A 20274-nucleotide genomic window follows, 5' to 3' on the forward strand; every position below is an offset into this window, starting at 1 on the left:
TTCAACTGCTACTTCTGTAATTTACAAGCTCATAATTACCGATATACACAGCAGTATAGCTTTCTACGGCACGTTTGTAAGGCAACACCGCATTCACTAGAGGCGTTTTTGTACCACGTTGAACAATCGAACTCATGGCTGAGTGGTAGTGTCTCCGCCTCACACTCCGCATACCTTCGCTCGATTCTCATGCAGCCGATCTTGGAAGTTGTTTTTATTTATGAATTGCCTGCCGAGATTTTTCACTCACGGCCAACGCCGACACCGGCTTTCGTGCGAAACGAGCTCCTTAACGCTGTCGCGTTAAAACGCGTGATTAATCACGTGACATTCAATTAGGAACGCGTAAAGACGTTGCGCATCTAGTCACCGTCATTTCAGGACTTAGTTTTGCATGCTTTCTGTCCAGCCCGCCTCTCGTTGTTCTTGTTCGTGGGCATATATGAGAATATCACGAGGATTTCGATATTTTCCCGAGTATTCCTATCACTGATATCACAATATGATCGATAAACTACTCTTGCGACAACAATATTCCATAAACATCGCAACTTCATTTTTCCTGCAGCATACCTGCAACGCAAGTGCTCTTCAGTTACTTCAGTCTTGCGTTGGGTGTCAGCGTCAGATAGCTGAATTTTCATAACATTATAATACAAGCTCTCAGCCTTCTTCAACAGCATTGTACCCTTATGCAGTCCATCCTGTATTCACAATGGAGCACCGGTTATCCGCGCCACACAGTACATTGCCTGCCCAGCTCTATTTCGTTAGCAGTTACACTTGTTTCTGTTCCAGACAACACCACTGTGTTATGTTTTAACAATGCGCGTGTCATTTTTATTGCAATAACAATGATATGGACACTCCAGGCGAATTTCCAACGTCAGCGTCGCCGTGGGGTTCCGCGTAAAGTCAAAGATCGCAGAACTTCTTTCCTTTTCGGTGGCACGTGGGATTGAGCCTTGACGCGCTTTTGTTGATGTGGGATATGGCGATGTGTGTCATTTGAAATCTACTATAATCTTTAGTTCTCATGTGGCTTATTGGTGTCACTGACGTGCCATAGAAAAACAAAACAAAAAACATCGCAGCCGCTCGCCGTATGCTAGAGGTGCAAGAGGAATCATTCGAGATTAATTCGAGAAGTATGGTGGCTTGGTGCGGCAGCGTCTTATCGCGGACGCATGGAATGAAGGCGAGAAGGTCCGTGGTCTTTTCTCGCAAGAAAACGGGGGGGGGGGAGACGTGAGCGCATTCTCTTCTACTCAAGCTGCGGTAGCTGAGAACGCCGACCCCTGCCCTGTCCTGACCTGAAATACGTGATAGATTTGTGCGCGTTGTGTACTCGCACGCCTAGTTAGCATATCTGAGTGGCAGGCGGCACGAAGGGAAATTCACTCGCTGCTTCGGCCGCTCTTTATGACGCCAGCGTTTTGACAAGTGTGCGCGATCATCGACAAAGATGTGATCATGCTTGCCTCATTATTGTTTAGTTAGTAAGCGCCCGTTTACACCACTTTATACAGCTAATAAAACTACTAACATTACTACGCGTAGCTCTCTAATCATTTGCTGTCACAATCAATATTCCTCCTCTCGGGCGAAAGAGCAAATTTATTTCATTCCATCGCATTTCTTTTCGCGCGCCTTACGTTATTTTCAAGAATCTTTGTGAGCTTCTAAGGATGACGGTAAGCTTTCGGTCGTGCTTGGAAGATAGCCTTCTGCGATCAAACTCTCTCATTTCTTCTTGTAATTTTCTTTTCACGTTTTGTCACATGCAAATACGTGGTTTAGATTTATAGTGACATAACTTATAGCTCAGCTCCTGTCTGCTGACTTCCAGGCATAAATTCTGTCTTTCTTTTCAGGTTACTGAACAATTCTGATTCAGCGTATAGGAGGGGGGGGGGTAGTGCAACCAAAGTGTAGACTTGTTAATTATTCATGTTTTATGAGCTTGTAAGACTGTGTTTGTTGTTGGTACTTCGCCTGAATGATTGATATGGTTAGAGCATAGAAATTTTAATTGAAGCTAAGCATGGCGCGGCTTCAATTAAATTGAATTAGAATTGAAATTGAATTGAAATTAAATTAGAGCGTGGCTAACTGATTGCACATGTCCAACTCATCGACCCCGCTCCCTACTAAAATATTCCACGTTGATACGAAAGTAGGCTTTAAGAGACTGTGTAACTGAAAATGAGCATGTGCGTTTTTCACATTGTGGCAGTAGTACGATGCCACTAGTGTCCGTCTTCGAATTAAGTATTTCTTACTGATAAGACATTGTCGTCTTAGTATTAATTCCCTTGATACCTGAACAAATGATGCTGAAGCACATTTCTGTCTAAGCCACATGACGACTTGCACGAGATTGATAGAAAGTGGTTCGCTTAATCAGCGCTGAAAGAGGGCGAAATATGTCTAAAGGTATTTTCGTACGCATCACAAGGCATGACTGAATGCTAAGAGCCTTCCACTTTCTCATCGCACATTTTGTGGCCATTAACCATATTGTATTACAGCTGGGGAAACAAAGTCGCCGCTGTTGTTCCTAACTATGGATGCGATGGAAGCTAAGTAAGTTGCAGCCGCAAACGCGCCGAGCGTTGTTGTCAAACCCGCATGCTTCGTCACCCAGATTTTTACGCGTTTGGGAGTTGATTGTAGAGCCCCCAAGTTTTTTTTTTTGCGGACCAACAGTGACACCAATAAGCGGCATGACAACTAAAGATTATAGTACATTTCAAATGATACACATCGCCATATCCCAAATCGATGAAAGCGCGTCAAAGCTCAATCAAACGTGCCACCGAAAAGGAAGAAGATCTGTGGGATACGTGATTCGCCACTATTTCTACTAAAACGGTCTATATTGAATAGTGGTACCTACCACAGTGTCGTAGGACATGTTTGTCATCACAGCAGAAACAATGTTGTATTTTAGTATCGAATACCACAGTGTTCCTTGGAAGAAGTCTCCAGCATTGAGGAACAGGGAGCTTCCGGAAGTGTTCTTCAGTGTCCTAACCTGCACGTGAATACGATTCCGTTCGTTATGTTCAGGACAACAGATATTTGTGAGAGGACTAGTTCTGGTGTTCTTGCGCACTATAAAATGTGGGAAAAAATATAAATATAAACCAATGGATGACGGATGGTCTTTTAGAAAGTTTAACGAAGAAGAAAAACATGTACAAGAAAACTAAACGTCAGCCCTTTAATACTGGACTTGCTAGGCGATATAGTACGCACTCTAAGTTACCGTGCGTATTACTTAAAAAGGCGAAAAAAGGCACTACTATATTAAATTTGAGCAGAAGAGGAATAACCTAAAAAGCAGTGCCATTTACTGAACTCTTTTCTTAACAGGTCATCTGCTGATGCCTTTATGACCAAAATAAGTTACAATGGTCTCGCATTCTCTGAGCCCAATATAAATGCTAATGCTTTGTCCGACCACTTTTCTCCTGTTTACACTAATAACCACCTACATGCGCAGTTGTATAATACTTTAAGCCGTACTACACAATCATTCTTCTTTTTACTAGCTACACCAAATCATCAGTGTTCCGCCATTGCGAATCTTAAAAATGCAGGGATTCGCTTATTAAAGCAAAAGCTTTACTGGCCGTGAACTTGCGATTTCGCCGTGGCGGTGCTCCGAGGAGGCACGTAACGTCACAACGCGCGCTTCGCCCCGGATATTTCTCTCTCCCTCTCGCTCTCTAGTCACTACTGCGCATGCGCCATTAGTAGCACCGAGCCATAGGTGTTCCGCAGCTGCGCTGCGCCGCGCCTTTGCCGCCGCCGTTTGGTATGACGTCACATCGCGTTACTCGTCGTTGCGCTCGCCTCCGCTCGCTTCGCCAGCTGCGTCGCATGAATAATGTCGGAGGATCGAAAATGAGAGGTCGCGTGTGCCGCAACCAAAGTTGAAGCGCCAGTATGGACGGCGACAATTCTGATAAGCAGGAGGAGGCCTGGAATCGAAATCGGCACGAGATGAAGAGGAAACGAATCGCCCAGGAAACAGACGAACAGCGCACCGAACGACTGGCTAAACGCCGCAACATATTTAGACAACCAGACTAAACTGGACTTGCAATCAAGGTTAACCAAGGCTAAGCATGCTATGCCTTAGCTTTCGGTACGTTGGCACGCTACGCTGGCATAGCCGAGCTAAGCCACTACTAATTTGAAAAAAAATTATGTCAGGCATTTAATACTGGTTTCTGATACGCTCTGTATTATTATCAACCTTATTTTTAAACAAGGTGCATTTCCTTTATTTTGAAAAAACACTAAGATTAATCCTGTTTTTAAAAATGGCGACAAACCGTTAATAATTACCTGACCAATTGCAATTATTTCATGTCTTAGTAAACTCATTGACAAGTTATCTGTTTAACGTCTTAATAATTACTTGACAAAGTTTAGGTAGCTAAAAAACAACACATTTGGTTTTCGCCCTGGAGAGACAGAGAGGAGAATATAAGGAAGGCAGGGACGTTTACCAGTCAAGAGGCTGGTTGGCTACCCTACGCTGGGGGAAGAGAGAAGGGGAGAGAAGGGGAAGAGAGAGAAGATAGAGAAGTTATAGAGATTTGCATGGGAAGTACTTGAAGTAAAGCCGCTCGCGCACACCAGACGTTCTGAGTAAGCGCAAAACTGCCTTCCATGCCTTTTGAGCACATGACCGGTTGAAGCCATGATCTAGTACTGTCTGTTGACTCAGAGGACGATCATCTAATTTCCTCAACGTGTTGGACAGAGATTGCCTTTGTGCTTGAAATTGAGAACAATGGCAGAATAAGTGGTCAATTTTCTCCTCGCATCAGCAAACATAACACTCAGGACTATTAGCCATTCTAATTAGTGCTGAGTAGGCATTTATGAAGGCAACTCCAAGAGACAGCCAACACAGAAGAGACGCTATGCATCGGTGCAGTCCGGCCGCAGGACTGAGTTGCAGTGAAGGGTTTAGTCTGTGCAGTGTTATGCGCTTTGCATGTGCAGTATTCCACTCTGTTAACGAAATCGTGCGTGCTACAATACGAATTTGTCTTGCAGCGTCGGGACTTGAGAGAGGAATGGGGACGCAGTAGTCTTTTCGGTTTGACCTCTGAGCTGTCTTATCTGCCCCAGACTGCCCTTTTTCTAGGTTTTTCAGCATTTATCACATGAAGCGCGTCGTGGAGAACCGCGTGCTATGCACCTGGGGCGCTATAACTAAAAACTATTCCAATGTTTTCTATTCCAATTCTGCAATCTGCCCATCTCGATTGATCAAAAACTTTTGTGGACCACCCGCACTTCACCTGTCTGTCACGCGACTTCACGAAAACCGCGATAGCTCCCCTTCTGATACGACGTGTACACACTGATTATGCATAATTTAACCGAACAAACCAAAAACTTATTTCTGATTCGAAGCCTTTTTGCCATTAGCCCTCGGCTATTGGTAAAATGTTTTCGGCTTGCGCCCACTTCACCTGCCTGTTGCGCGACGTCACAAATCCGCAAAAACTTACCGCGTCAAAGTGACGCATACGCGTTAAAGATGCATTAATAAGCCGAACAAAACTGAATTTTCTTCTGAATAGCTGCGGGCTGCCACGGCCGAAAGGAATAAAAGATGGCTGCCGCCGATCGCTCCGGCAGTGGCTACTCGCCCCTGCTGGAGAGCATGGCTTTATTTGCGTGTAATAAAACTTTTTGCGTGGCCGTGTAACGTTTTCGAGAACTTTTGGCACGTTTACGACCTCGTTCTGCCAACTCTTCTTCGCTGAGTATCCGTTTTAGCGTCATTCTTAAGCTTCCGTTGTATGCCGCCTCGATTATCGATGAGCCACAGCAAGCTAAGTAAGAGAAAGCGGACCAATCGCAGACGCCGGCACCACCCTCTTCATCTGGTTATCGATATTCAGCGCAGTGGCTCGGCCCCAACGAATCCCTCTCCACTTGGAGATGCACCTCGCCTCTTGGGAGCCAATTATATAAGATAAGCCGCTCAGTGCCGGTAATATTCGTTTTTCAAGCAAACAAAAGTGACCTCCTGTGAACCTGGGGAGCATTTAATTGGTTGGTTCAAACAACCCTGAGGGGGACCGCCCGATGCTTGCGTCAGTGGTTACGCAAATTTGATGTCAGGAGATTGGAATGAAAACGCATTGGAATATTTTTACGTTATATGGCCCCTGTAGACGTTGTGATATGGGATATCTCGAAATGCTGGGCTATTCTCATTGTTTGTGTAACTACAGCGCCACCGGAACTGGTTGATGTAGTAGGGCCCCTGTAAGTTCCACTAATCTAGCTGTGCTGCCTCTGACTGACTAAAAAACAACATATATCAATTCGGGAAACTCTGTCGGATCTGTTTCTTTTTCCGACTTCACTAAAGCTTATGACATGGTTAATCATCAAGTCCTGTTTAATGAACTTGACTCTTATGGTATAAGCGGTCCTGCACTAACATTCTAAACACTAGTGACTTGACCGGCATACACAGTACATGTAGCAAATACTTTCTCTGTAATCAAATGTATTAACGAGGGTAAACCACAGGGATCAGTTCTACGTGCTTTGCTTTTCGCTGTATATATTAATGATAGTCCGTATTCCCTTAACTCCTCCAACTACGTTGACTGCGTTTTATACGCAGATGACACAACCATATACCCATACGATAAATCTATTGCTGCTTTTACTTCAAAGTTAATTGTTGTATTGAGTAACCTTATGAAATGACGTAGAAACAGTTACTTAGTTCTCAATTCCCTAAAAACCAAACTCATGTTGTTTAAAGTGCTCAGAGGCCCTCAACTTTTATGCCTGAACTAAAGCTTGCAATTCATTCAGTTCCCATTTGCAACGATGTTACTTTTCTTGCCATTCATCTTGGCCATGCACTTCGCTCTCACTTCCAACACTTCAAGCAGAAGACTGCGTTTGGCATCCGTGCTTTAATCAAAGCTCGACCTTTTTCTTCTCGTGAGGCTCTGCTAACGCTGCATTTCGCTTTCAAACATAGCCACATTAATTACGGCATTGTTGCATGGGGAAACACGTACGCTAGTCACTTATCAATTGAACATATCAAAAATCATTCAATACATATTATCACTTCTTGCTCCATGCAATCCAATGCCTCTGCGTTACTTCGCGTATACAATATCTTGCCTATTAAAAATTTGTTCCAGTATTACATACTCGTCTTATTCCAAGAGTTGCTTCATAATAACCGTATGTTTCAGTTCAATACAGTTTACATCCGGCAGAATAAAAATCTAACTATATTTGTGGCAAACAACAATTTCTTGTTACCTATGGTTCACACCAATTACAGCATAAAAACATCTGTGTTTACTGCAATTTCTCTTTAGAATGAATTGCCATCAACTATAAAACCCTGTACTTCTCTTCAAATCTTTAAAATTTAGATGAAGTATAATTTCCTGCAATAACTGTACTACGATCCTGGCCGTGTATCTTTGACTTCTGTCGCAGTCACTTCTCGTGTTTCACCCATGCTTTCTCCCCATCTTTCTTTTTTCACGTGCTTTTTCGTATTTGTTTGATTTTAAATGGCCTGTATAACGATGTATTCTATCTGCCGATGTTATTTGATAATGAGGCTCATTTTCTGGGTATAGATGTCGTCATATATATTGTTGAAATAATACTTAGTACGATGTTGTAGTGAAGAAAGCCAACGAATGTTAGCCTGGTCTTGACCGGTGGCATGACTGCGTTTATTTATGCCCGGTACCTTAGGGGCCCTTTGAAGGGCATCATCGCTTAACTGACTTAACTCAACACAACGAAATTTAAGGTATCCCATATCTCCCGTACAACTCCGTACCCCACTTCCTACTTACTCGAGAATTACGCTCTCGAATCCGTAAAATCGTATTGCTACTTAGGTGTCCACATAACTTCCTCTCTTGCTTAGTCTCTTCAAATTAGCAAAATATTTAGCAATGCATACCGCTCGTTAGGTTACCTCCTGCTCAGTTTTTACACTCCTGTTTCTTTAAAACTCCTGTACAAATCTTTCGTCAGAAGTAAACTCGAATATGCATCTTCCATCTGGGATCTCAGCACTCCTATATTAACCTCGGCCCTCAAGCTCGTCCAAAATAACTCTGTCCGCTTTATTCAGGAAACTACAGTCGTATTGCTGCTGTTATTTTAATGAAAGAGTCTCTACAGCTTGCGTCACTCACCTATCGCCGCAAGTATTCTCGCCTATGTCTCTTTCACAAAATATAATGCAGTCCCGCCCTGCACAATGACCTTATTTTTCCTCCATCATACATTTCCCCTAGTTTCGATCGCGCACAAAAGGTGGGAATAATGTCGCGCTTAACGCAAATATGTTATCAGTCATTTGTAACCCGCACCTCACAGGGGTGGAACCACCTTTCGGGATCAGTCATGTCCGTTGCTCACTATTCCCAGTTTCATAATGTTTTAAACACAAGTGTATTGCAATGGCACTAACCAAGTATGTAATTATATTTTATCGGTCCATTGCTTGAATTTTTGTTGCTTCCCGCTTTTATCTCATCTTTTTAGTTAACATTGTATGTACAGAACAAAACCTGTATCGTGTCCTTTTTCCCGTATGTTCCACTCCCCTCTGTAGTGCCTCTGGCCCTCAGGTTAATCTTAACAAACAAATAAATAAATAAATAAATAAATAAATAAATAAATAAATAAATTGTGCACCTTTCGAGTGTGTTCTCGAGCAGCACAGCTTTCGTTCAAAATTCTGTGACTGCCTTATTTGGGTAGCAGAATAAAGGCCAGCGGCAACAAAAATTTCAACCACGCGAAAAGTCCGGCTCCATTACCGCTCGGTTGAAGTGAGGCATTAATAAGAATGTTGGGAGCCAGTGCCATCTGGTGACAGTGTCGATGCGTTGCGTCCACACCTGAAGATAAAGAGCGCATTGGGATGGTGAAAATAAATGCGTGGACGCCATCTACACGGAGCTCAGTTACTCAGTGTCATCAAAAATTAGACACCATTCCCGCGTGGCCGACGCGGGAATAGAAAGTCCTATATCACGCCGGAACCGCTGAGTGCACCACACGCTGGCTTGGCTGACCAGCAGCATGCTGGCCTACAGCTAAAATGCACGGAAGGATATTAACTTCATGCACTGAACCAAGTGTGCCGAGTTTGCATATCTGACTAACAACAAAGCACTACGTTACTTTCGGCGATACTATCCCCGAAAGGTAGTGCTCAGCAGCCAATCAGATTATTCGATTTGGCTGAACCAGCCAATAAGCGCGCACTCAGTGACATCAAAGAAAGCAACCGTCCGACAATGCATTCCCCAATCGCCGCGCTACTGCGGGCCAAGGCTAACGTGCTTAACTGCACCAAAAGCAAACTTTAGTGAACTTAGCAAGGCCTGGACAGCGGGCCTAGTTTCAGTATCTGGCAAAAAGCGGCGCAACGTTTCGGGTGGCCAAAGGAAATTTAAATACATTTGTCATTGTAGTAACCTGCTGGGACAGGCAACAGCACAACGAGACGCTAGCTGGTCGTGGAACAACGTTTTCTTGCAGGCACCGCTGCAATATATATATCGCAATGGTGAAACGGTTTGCGAAAGCGAACGCAGACGATATTTCGGCACAGGAGACGGGCGGGAAGGGGTACACGAACGAGAGGTTGCAAGAGCGTGCGCGCACGCAGCTGGCTTGGCTGATGCGCAGCAACGTACAAGACAGAACACATAACATTCCTTCCCACTTAATTTAAAACCGCTGTATCGCCTTTCGAGTACTTCTCGGTCGCCGTAGGGGAGGCTGTGTCAGGTCAGTCGTATCCGTGGTCACCGTCGACGTCCGAAACTTGCTGCGTCGGTCGAGTTGCGTCGTCAATGTGGCCCGTCGGTGGCTGTTCAGCCGAGGTCCTTTCCTCGTCTGCCGCGCGATGCTCTGGTGCTGCCGGGACCGTGCTTGTCGCGCCATAGGAAGAGGCAGTGCCAGTTGTGTCAAGTCGCCTGTCCAACTGTTCGCTTGCAAGGGTGCGATAACCATTTCTTCCAGTCGTACCTTCACGACAGTGGCGGACTTGGTCGGCATGGCGCTGCACTACTCCGACTGAATTTTCCACCTTTACTATCCTAGCTCCGGACGTAGACTGCACGTGCCCTGGTGCCCGCTTTGGGCGAGTGCCATAATTGCGCACATATACTCTGCCACCTGGCGAGACAGCCCAGTCGTCAGTGTCTGCTTCTAAACCTGTGGCCATATGCGGCAAAGACCTGTGCAGGCGCGAACGGAGCTGGTAGCCCAGGAGTAACTACGAGGGAGGTTCCTTCCCTTAGAGGGGTTCGCCTGTAATTAAACAACAGTTGCATGCGGCTATCTCCCAGCGCCCCTTGTGTAACCTTGAACAACCCATCCTTCACCGTTCGAACTGCTCTTTCGCTGGCTCCGTTCGACCTTGTATGGAACGGCGCTGTACGCAGATGCATAATATTACTTCTTGTTACGAACGTGGCGAACTCCTGACTTGTGAATTGAGTGCCATTATCAGACACGATTCTGCGCGCTACTCCGAAATGGATGATGATGATGATGATCTGTAGTGTTTATTGGCACAAGGGCCAAGTGTGGCCAAAGAGCGCCAATGCAGTGGTGACGAGTACTTAATGGACTAATGGCTGATGTGACATGGCTGTAGAGAGGCCTAAAACTGAGAGCTATAAGTTGCATAAAATATACAAGGAATAAAAATATGAGAATGGCTGAAGTAGGGTATGCTATAAGTAAAGGATGTACAACAACCGTGTAACAGCGTTACATGAATAAAAATGGACATGTGATTGTTGCTGACGAATAGCACAACAGCCTCAGCGGATCGCTTGAGTACAAAGGCCTGGAGGCATGTGCTATAACAAAGGTTCACATCGCAACCGTGGCCTCTCGCAAGAGGCCGTGTTACGAATTTCTTGGACAGAAAACGTGGAGCGTGTCAACGTCGTTTAAAAAGGCTAAGGTAGATTGCATGGGAAGTAGCGGTTCTCTACCTAGAAACAGTGCCAGGTGAAGTGGTATACGCTGACTGTATGCTAAAGTGAAATGTTTTTTCCTCTGGACTTGTGTTTCGCGGCATTCTAGGAAGACATGCTGAACACGGAGTGTGTCCCCACCTCTACTATACATTTGACGTTCACCGCCACTCAACAAAAAGATCTGTGAACCGTAAGTGTGCCCTATTCTGCGACGACAGAATAGGACATCACTTCGTCTGGACTTGGTCATAGATGGCCAGTATCCTAAATGTTGCTTAACGATGTGGAGTTTATTAAGGGTTTCAGCGTCACACTTATGCTGCCAGTAGGTTCTGAGTTTTTTTCAGTAAGTATGGCTTTAGGTAAGCATGACATCAATGTTTTCACAACGCTTAATGAGTTTGTGTATATGACCGCCTTATGTAGTTTTAACTGTTTGATGTGTTTCGCAGCCTACGACAGCGCATACGCCTCTGCTGTAAAGATGCTCGTTTGAGGGTGCAGAACATCGGACTCGGAAAAGGATGGGCCGACGGCTGCATATGACACACCAGCATGTGATTTAGATGCATCTGTGTAATACTCTGGACACGGGTATTTAAATTGTAATTCCAGAAAATGCATATGAATGTGCGCCTCTGGAGCGTGCTTCTTTACGTCCACAAATGACGTATCACAGTCAATGATTCGCCACAACCACGGTGTAAACAGCTTGGCAGAAGCCATTACACGATTTTCATGAATATGAACATCCATCTCCTCGCTCAGCTTTCTCACACAGATCGAGAATGGCTCTCTGGCTGTAGTTTTGTTATGAAACAGTGTCGCAGAGGTCATATCGTTTATGGTGGGGTAACAAGGATGGTTTTTGTCACCGTGTACTTTCAGAAAATAATTAAAAGTAGAATGTGACTGCTGCAGATCGAGCGACCATTCATTCGATTCGACATAGAGGCTTTGAATCAGACTCGTCCTAAAGGCGCTGGTGGCGAGGCAGATGCCAAGATGATGCACAGGGTCCAGCATCTTGAGAGCACTGGGTGTAGCTGAGTGATACAGAACGGCACCATAGTCTAACCGCGATCGAAGGCTTCTGTGGAGGTTCATGAGGCATTTCCTGTCGCTTCCCCATGTTGTATGTGACAGTATTTTCAGGATCATCATTGTTTGAAGGCATTTAGCTTTCAAATACTTGATATGAGGAATGAAGGCTAGTTTTGAGTCCAGTATTATGCATACAAATTTATGTTCAGTGCTGAGTGGTATATGTTGTCCATGCAGCATACGATCAGGATCTTGTATCAAGCCTCTCTTTCTAGAAAAAAGTACACAGGAGCTTTTGAGGGGGTTTAGCTTAAAGCCATTTTCATTTGCCTGTTTTGAGACCTTGTTCAGTCCGAGTTGGACTTGGTGCTCGCAGACAGCACGGTTACAAGACTTAAATCCTAGTTGCACATCGTCTACATATATCGAATAAAACATTGAGGGTGGAATGACTTTTTGGAGGCAATTCATTTTCACAATGAAGAGGGTGCAACTAAGCACGCCCCCTTGTGGCACACCAGTCTCTTGAGTGAATAGCCTGGACAGGACATTGCCCACTCTAACACGGAAGGTGCGGCTAGTCAAGTAGTTTTCTGACATATTTAGCATATTGCCACGTACGCCCATCGCAGATAGGTCTCGGAAGATTCCGAATCGCCATGTTGTGTCATAGGCTTTCTCCAAGTCCAGAATTACAGAGAGAAAAATTGTTTGTGTATATAAGCCTCTCTAATATTTCCCTCAATGCGAACCAGGTGGTCTATTGTTGACCTACCCTCTCTGAAACCACATTGAAGGGGATCAAGTAGACGGTTGCTTTCCAGGAAATAGACTAGACGCCGATTTACCAGTTTTTCATATAACTTACACATAGCTTGTTAGTGCTATTGGCCTATAACTACTGGCTAATGCAGGGTCTTTGCCTTGCTTATGAATTGGGATGACAATCGCTTCTTTCCATGAGGATGGAATATGCCCAGATACCCACAAGGTGTTGTAAAGAGACAGAAGTATGTTCAATGTTTCTGGATGCATATTCTTGATCATTGCATACATTATGCGGTCACCAACTGGCGCTGAGTTGCTGCAGGAAATGAGAGCAGCCTCCTGTTCAGCGAGACTAAAGGGACAGTTGTAAGGTTTATCAGCTGTGTATTTTTGTTCAGGGCACTGTCGCTCTATGCTTTCCTTGAAATTTAGGAAAGTTGGCGCATATTGTAATGCACTAGAAATATTTTGACAATGCTTGCCCAGGAAATCTGCCTGATCTTTCACGGTGTCGCCTTGAGCGTTCACTAAAGCAAGCGGTTGTGTTTCCCGGCCCTTTAATCTGTTCACCCGGTTCAATACCTTACCCTCATCCTTGTAAGAATTGATACTACATATTTACCTTTCTCAGCTTTCTCGCTTAGTACGGCGTCGTGTTCTCCTGCCCTGTGATTTTTCCTTCTTGAAATCAATGAGGTTCTCCGTAGTTTGAGAGTCACGAAGCAGGCTCCAAGCTATATTTTTTCCGTGCGTCTTTGCATTCGTCATTCCAACAAAGCAAACGACGCTTATTAGCAAGTCCATTAGTTTGTTTTATGCATTTTTAGCGGCGTCAATAGTAAAACTTATTAAATATGCCACAGCGTCATCTATGTTTAAAGAGCTCAAATCATCGTACTGTAAATATGTATTCTCCTGAAACAGTTCCCAATTCGACGAGTCGATTTTCCATCGGGGAATCTGTGGAGGGCATTCAGCGCGTTTTGTTAAATTTAAGAGAATAGGAAAGTGGTCACTTCCGTAGGGGTTTTTCAGGACCTTCCAATCAAGGTACGGCATTAGAGATGCAGAGGCTATAGTTAGGTCTATTGAAGAATATGATTTTTGTCTAGTGCTATAAAAGGTGGGTTCTTTTTTATTCAGAAAAACTGCACCGGTACATAAAAGATAGTCTTCTATAGTACGCCCTCTTGCATCAGCGGGAGTCGCCCCATAGCGTATTATGGGCGTTCATATCACCTGTTAAAATGAATGGTTCCGGAAGCTGATTGACTAGCGTTTCAAGATCCCTTAGTTGCAGGCGATGTTCGGATGGTATGTAGAGGGAACAGACCTAGCTTAACCAACCTGTCGAATAGAAGCGCCCTAACCGCTACTACCTCAAAATTAGTTTGAAGGTGAAGGTGTTGGCAAGCAACTGACCTTTGAGCTATAATGGCCACGCCAACAGACGCGGCGTGGCGATCATCGCGATCTTTGCGGAATAATGTGTATTGTGTTAAGAAGTTTGTATTTGATGTTTTCAAGTGTGTTTCCTGAACGCAGAACAGCCTAGGATTAAACTCTTGTATTATTTCTTTGATGTCATCTAAGTTGTTTAGAATACCACGGGCATTCCAATCAATAATTTGTACAGCCATTATATTAGGACGAGAAATGTTCTGTGTTCAGGTGTGTAGTGGTGTACCTTAGGTAAGAGGACCGTCGTCTGGCCCTCTTATGGGTTTTTTGTTTCTTTTGGCGAGCTCGAGAGAGCCACACCAGTTTTTTTGCACCAAACGTGCCGGTGTTGTGTCCATTGCCTCCTGGGAAGCACTGGACGACCGCGTGTGTGGGCTCCTAGTTTGTTTGTCAGACCTCGCCTGGGGAGGCATGGTCTTGAGGCCCGACGTACCCGGGGAAGCCGGCCTCTGTGTCTTGTTTGGTGGCGCAGGTTTGACTGCTTCCACCTCGGGGGCGGGGGATGCCACAGCCAACCACTCGCTGTGCGCGGGCCGGGCAGGTGGCGCAGGCCGGTGCGGCGTTGCCCCTTGACGCGTCGCATCGGCGTACGTTGTGGTGTGGAATGGCGAGCACCTTTTTGTGCTTCCTTGAAAGAGATGTTTTCGTGTTCTTTTAGGGTGATTATTTCCTTTTCTTTTTTCCAGTTGGGACAAGTTCGGGAGTATGCTGGATGTTCACCTTCACTGTTTACACAGTGAGGTATAGCTTCACACTTGTCTGAGGCGTGGCTTTGGACTCCGCATTTCGCACATGTGAGTTTACCACGGCAGCTCTGCGATCCGTGGCCAAATCTTTGACATTGGAAGCATCTTCTTGGATTAGGGATGTATGGTCTGACAGCTATCTTTGTGTATCCAGTTTCAATTGTTTGTGGCAGATCGCTAGTGGCAAAGGTGAGGATCAGGTGCTTTGTAGGAATTTCTTCATTTTCTCTTCGGATAATGATTCGTTGTACGTTAGTTACATTTTGCTCTTTCCAGCCCTCTAACAGCTCTGTTCCGGACAAGTCAATGAGATCTGCATCAGATACTACACCGCGTGCTGTGTTCATAGATCGATGAGGGGAAACGGTACCTGGAATATCTCCAAATGCCACAAAATTTTTTAGTTTTTTATGCTGTTCTTTATCATGGATTTCAAGGAGGAGCCTGGGCCAAGTCCATCAGTCAAGTCCTTTGCAACAAGGAATGGGGATACGGTTCTAGCTTGCTTTTCCGTTCTTTCGCTGTGAGAAACTTGGAATCGGGGGAAAATTTCTTTTGGTTTGAAGAGGCTTAGAATTTCATTCGTGCGTCCCCTCTTTTGAGGGTGACGATCAAGTAGACGTGGAAAAGCAGGTGTTCCCGTAATATTTCGGTCATTTTCGGCGGCATTGGCGGCCACCCACAATGGAGCCCAACAAGGGGACGCTGTAGCACTTGACGTGTAAGACTACAGAGGCCAGCCGTGCATGGCTGCTATAACCTAATATAACATACCCACAGCCTTCGCGAAATGCGAAGGCTGTGGGTTCGGTTCCCACCTGCGGCAAGTAGTTTTTTCATCCACTTTAATTTCCATTAATTCTTCGTTTCCTTATTTCATTTATTAAACACAAGTAATTTCCCCTATGTTGTCCTTGGTGTCAGTGTTTGTTGGCTTCTTATGATATTACTAATAAAATCGGGACCCTCGGCTAACCCCCTTTCTTCTCGTTTATCGCAAAACGAGGGTCTCGAATCCGGCTACATTGAGGCCTTCAGGTAGCATATGTGGGTTTATTGACCAGTTGCCTTCACCCTGAAGGATCACGTTCTCGTGACGCCTGCGGCAAAAAGGACGTCCCACGTCCGCCGCCATGGTCTGTGTGTGGTGGCGCTGGCTAACACTCCCAGGGTTCTACTAGGACACATAAATACCCAAGAAAGTGGATGGGTAAACAGCGCCGCGGTAGCTCAATTGGTAGAGCATCGCACGCGAAATGCGAAGGCTGTGGGTTCGGTTCCCACCTGCGGCAAGTTGTTTTTTCATCCACTTTAATTTCCATTAATTCTTCGTTTTTTATTTCATTTATTAAACACAAGTAATTTCCCCTATGTTGTCCTTGGTGTCAGTGTTTGTTGGCTTCTTATGATATTACTAATAAAATCGGGACCCTCGGCTAACCCCCTTTCTTCTCGTTTATACCCAAGGGAGGGCACATACACAACGTTAACCCTAGCCGCCTAGAAAAATTAGGAAGTCGCGGAAGAGAAGAGATGATAGGACAGTAAAAGAAAGAAGATAGGAAAGAAAGAGATTGAAGAGGTGGACAGGAAAAGGCGACTGCCGATTTGCCCCGGGTGGGTCAGTCCGGGGGGGGCCGTCTACGTGAAGGAGGGGTCAAAGAGGTCTGTTGCCTCCGCCGGGGTGCCTTAACGGTCCGAACGCCCGGCATCGGCTCAACCCCCAGGATCCTCCTTTCCCCGGATGCGGCTAAGCCGCGCACGGCTACACGCGGGAAGGTCCGGTCCTCATGTGCTCGGGTACGTGGTGTCGCAACCCACCAAACGCCTGCTGACGCAGACGCCCCTGCGGGGACGCCGAAATGGCAAAACTTGCTTCGCAAACAACAAACCGTACAAGCCGTGTTCGCTTGCCTCATGGGAACCAATTCATTTAGTGTGCGCATCAACCGCCAGAAGTATTATCTGGCCTGCTATTGGCCCGGCTAATCAATGTGGATCCAACACCACTTCTGGGCCAACTTACTGGCCGGGTTGCTGCCGGAATGGGTAGAATTTGCACTCCATTTTCACTGTGCCGACACGTCCTCTATGTCCCTGTCAACATCTGGCCACCAGAATAGTGAGCGTGTGACCGATTTGAAAGCCTATGCGCTCTGGTGCGTTTCATGTAGCAGCTGTAACATCCTTTTCTGTGCCGCAGACGGTATTACAACCCGACTTATTTATTTATTCGGTATACCTACATCGCCTGTACGGCATTATCGCAGGGGGGTTAAAATACAGGTGGTCACAATGGAAACATATTCAGCAACATCAAAAGAATGTATCAGTAGACTAGCTTATGGGTCCACGACAGCTGCAACTTCCGGTCGAAGAACGGCAGCAGCGATTTCCCCAATTCTTTAGCCTTTCACGGCCACCCATGCAATATAAACCGTGCGACACAGACTAACACTGGGTCCTTGGCGGTTAGCTCTTGTAAATCGTGGGTTGTGAGAATACCTTCATCCAGGGCCTCCAATGACAAGACGTACTCGGGTAGGTCGCCATCCAACGCTGGACCAGTCCCTTATGAAAATGAATCATGAGTTTCTGTAGAGGACGTTATGTGTTCCTAATGTGACATCAGACATTCATAAGAAATGCATCGTCTAATGTTTTTTCGGCATTACAAGTACATTAGAGACTCAAATGACTATGCACCTTATGATTTCTCATGAGAGGAGTATACAGCTTTTTTGGGTTATTACTAATTTCAAAGTACATCATATATGAATGTGTACGATGCCAAGTCGTGAAAAATTCTTCGTAATGCGATAGCATTAAATGGCTCATGAGCCCGAAAATCCGGCATTGTCGGCGTGAGCACTTGATGTACAAAGAGGCTACAAACGCTCAACCTTTCATGGGAGTCGAACAAGCTACCTTTGGCGGTAATTAAGGCTACGAACCCACGACCTTTGGTGTTGATTAAGGCACCGTTAATTAAGATAGTTATTTATGATATAGTTAATTAATGCACCCGAACCCACGTACGACCCTAAGTAGAAGTAGAAGCCTGTTAAATAATATGTTAATTATAGTGCAGTTAATTATTATGTGGTTAATTAATGCACTCGTACCCACGACCATTGGTGTTAACGAAGGCGATTTTAATTAAGGCGAAGTTAAGATACAGTTATTTTGACGCACTCCAACCCACGACCTTTGTTAGAGAAGACTATGCTAATTAAGGTACAGTTATTTACGACCTAGCAATTCAGTCACTCGTACCCATTACCTTGTGTAGGAATCGAACCCACGACCTTTGTTGTTAATGAAGGTGATGTTAATTAGGGTAATATTAATTAAGATATAGTCAGTTAAGGCACCCGAACCCAGTGCCTTTGTTGTTAAAGGTTATGTTAATTAGGATATATGTAATTACTATATATAATTAATGAAAGCACTCGAACCCATGATCTTGTGTGCGAGTCGTGCCCACGAATTTTGTCGGGAGTGAAGATGATGCTAATTAATGTACAATAATTAGGATATAGTTAATGAAAGCACTCGGACCCATGACTATTGGTGGGAGTCAAACACATCACCATTGGTGTTAATGAGGACGATGTTAATTAAGGTACCGTTAATTTGAATATAGGTAATTGAGACACTGGGACCCTTGGCCTTTGCTGGGAGTGGTTCAGATTCATCGTTGGGGGCAGTCTAAGGGATAAAATGAAGGAAACGATATAACACAGCGTGAGCGCCGAGTACTCTGGAAAAACTTCCGATTTATCAGGGCTAGGCACAAAAACGCTAAGTCATTTTTTTATCTTTTTAAAGAGCACTGTAAGTTCGTGTTACCCCGCTATCAAATTGGGCAAACAGTGCATACCTATAGCGTATGCCTTGTTCTGCGCAGTTTGATTTCTCAGATGTGTTACTTGTCTTTAAGCGGCAAACCAACAATTGTGCAGATTGACATGATCATGACATGGAAAACTGCGCGTCAGCGGCAGCGTCTATTTGCTGGAACTCACTGTAGTACTTGGTTGCAAGCACATCGTACGCCAGCGCACATTTTTGGCGTATACCACATAGGACAAATGCACGCTGCCGAGACCTGTGGGTTTTTCGAGGAATCTTCGTGGGTAGCACGATCAACACAGAAGGCACGAGCTACAGGAGTGCAAGCCACGCACAATAAACAAACTAACACGAAAGCAAGATACGGACGACAGGGGTGTAAGCTGCGCCACACGAGCAAATTTGATGCTTTCCATCTGACACTGTTGCAACGGGCGCTGAAACATCGCACACTGCACATGTGTCCCTCAGAGATCGCGTGAACGATGTCTGAGGCTATACAGTTGATGTTAACGACAGCAGGAAGCTATTTAAAATGAAGTGACGGCGCAGGTAGCACGGGGCGGAGCGAAATGCGTAATTCAAGGGTTTTAAGAGAGGTACCCGAAGTGCAAATCGTTCGAATAATGTCAGAGCAAGAGCTTTCTATAGGGATAACATTTTCAGATCTCGAAGGCCATGCTCTTGCTGGCTGCAGATAGCAGAAGCGATTCAAATTGAAAATACGTTATAGAATTTCTTTCTATGCCAAGCTATAGCTTAAAATATAGACTTATCTGTGGTTCTGTCTGTGCTGCAACAGCTATGCACAATTACGCAACTGCACAAATCTTCAGATGACGCTGGCCGAAGCACTGGCTGGCCCCTAGAGACCTGTTGGTGGCGCCACCCACCGCGCCGTTTCCAATCCAATCAGCCTGTCGCTGTGTTTAAGGCCGATCCACACGAAGGACAAAGTCTGCAGGCCGATCGGTCATGTGATGCGACGTCACGGACCGCCATAGCAGACGGCTGAGCAGACCTACCAGCTACACTCTCGGCCAGAGTATCATTGTTATCATTCCGGCTCCAGTCCCACAAAGCCGGGAACTGCTCAACGAGAGATACAAAATAAAAAGAACCTCCTCGTGACTCCGAAATGACACGGTGTTTAAAAAATATATCTTGTGCAGGCACGTGCAGGCGGAACGGCGGACATGAAACGACTGGCTTGACTGGCTTTTAGTGAGCCCAAAACTAGATTGGATTTGGCGGAAGGCACTCTGTTGCCGGACAACATTCGTTGGCTACGCCGAAATCGCTGCGGTTTGCATACGGTCCGCCGCCAAAACTGAAGCGGGAAAAGCCTC

The 20274-nt window shown here is 45.3% G+C and overlaps 1 protein-coding gene and 1 non-coding gene across 2 annotated transcripts in view; one reads left to right on the forward strand and one right to left on the reverse strand.

Moving 5' to 3' along the window:
* The window catches only part of LOC142591628 (protein 5NUC-like), a 162611-nt gene that overhangs the window by 137628 nt on the left and 4709 nt on the right, over positions 1–20274 (reverse strand). The window contains exon 2 of the mRNA XM_075703926.1: positions 2900–3037. Coding sequence (XP_075560041.1) covers positions 2900–3037 — 138 coding nt within the window. The remainder of the gene's footprint in view (positions 1–2899; positions 3038–20274) is intronic.
* Positions 16290–16362, forward strand: TRNAS-CGA (transfer RNA serine (anticodon CGA)). Its single transcript has one exon. It is a non-coding gene; the product is annotated as a tRNA-Ser (tRNA).

The sequence above is a fragment of the Dermacentor variabilis genome, chromosome 8, assembly GCF_050947875.1.
Source record: "Dermacentor variabilis isolate Ectoservices chromosome 8, ASM5094787v1, whole genome shotgun sequence".
NCBI classification, from domain to species: Eukaryota; Metazoa; Arthropoda; class Arachnida; order Ixodida; family Ixodidae; genus Dermacentor; species Dermacentor variabilis.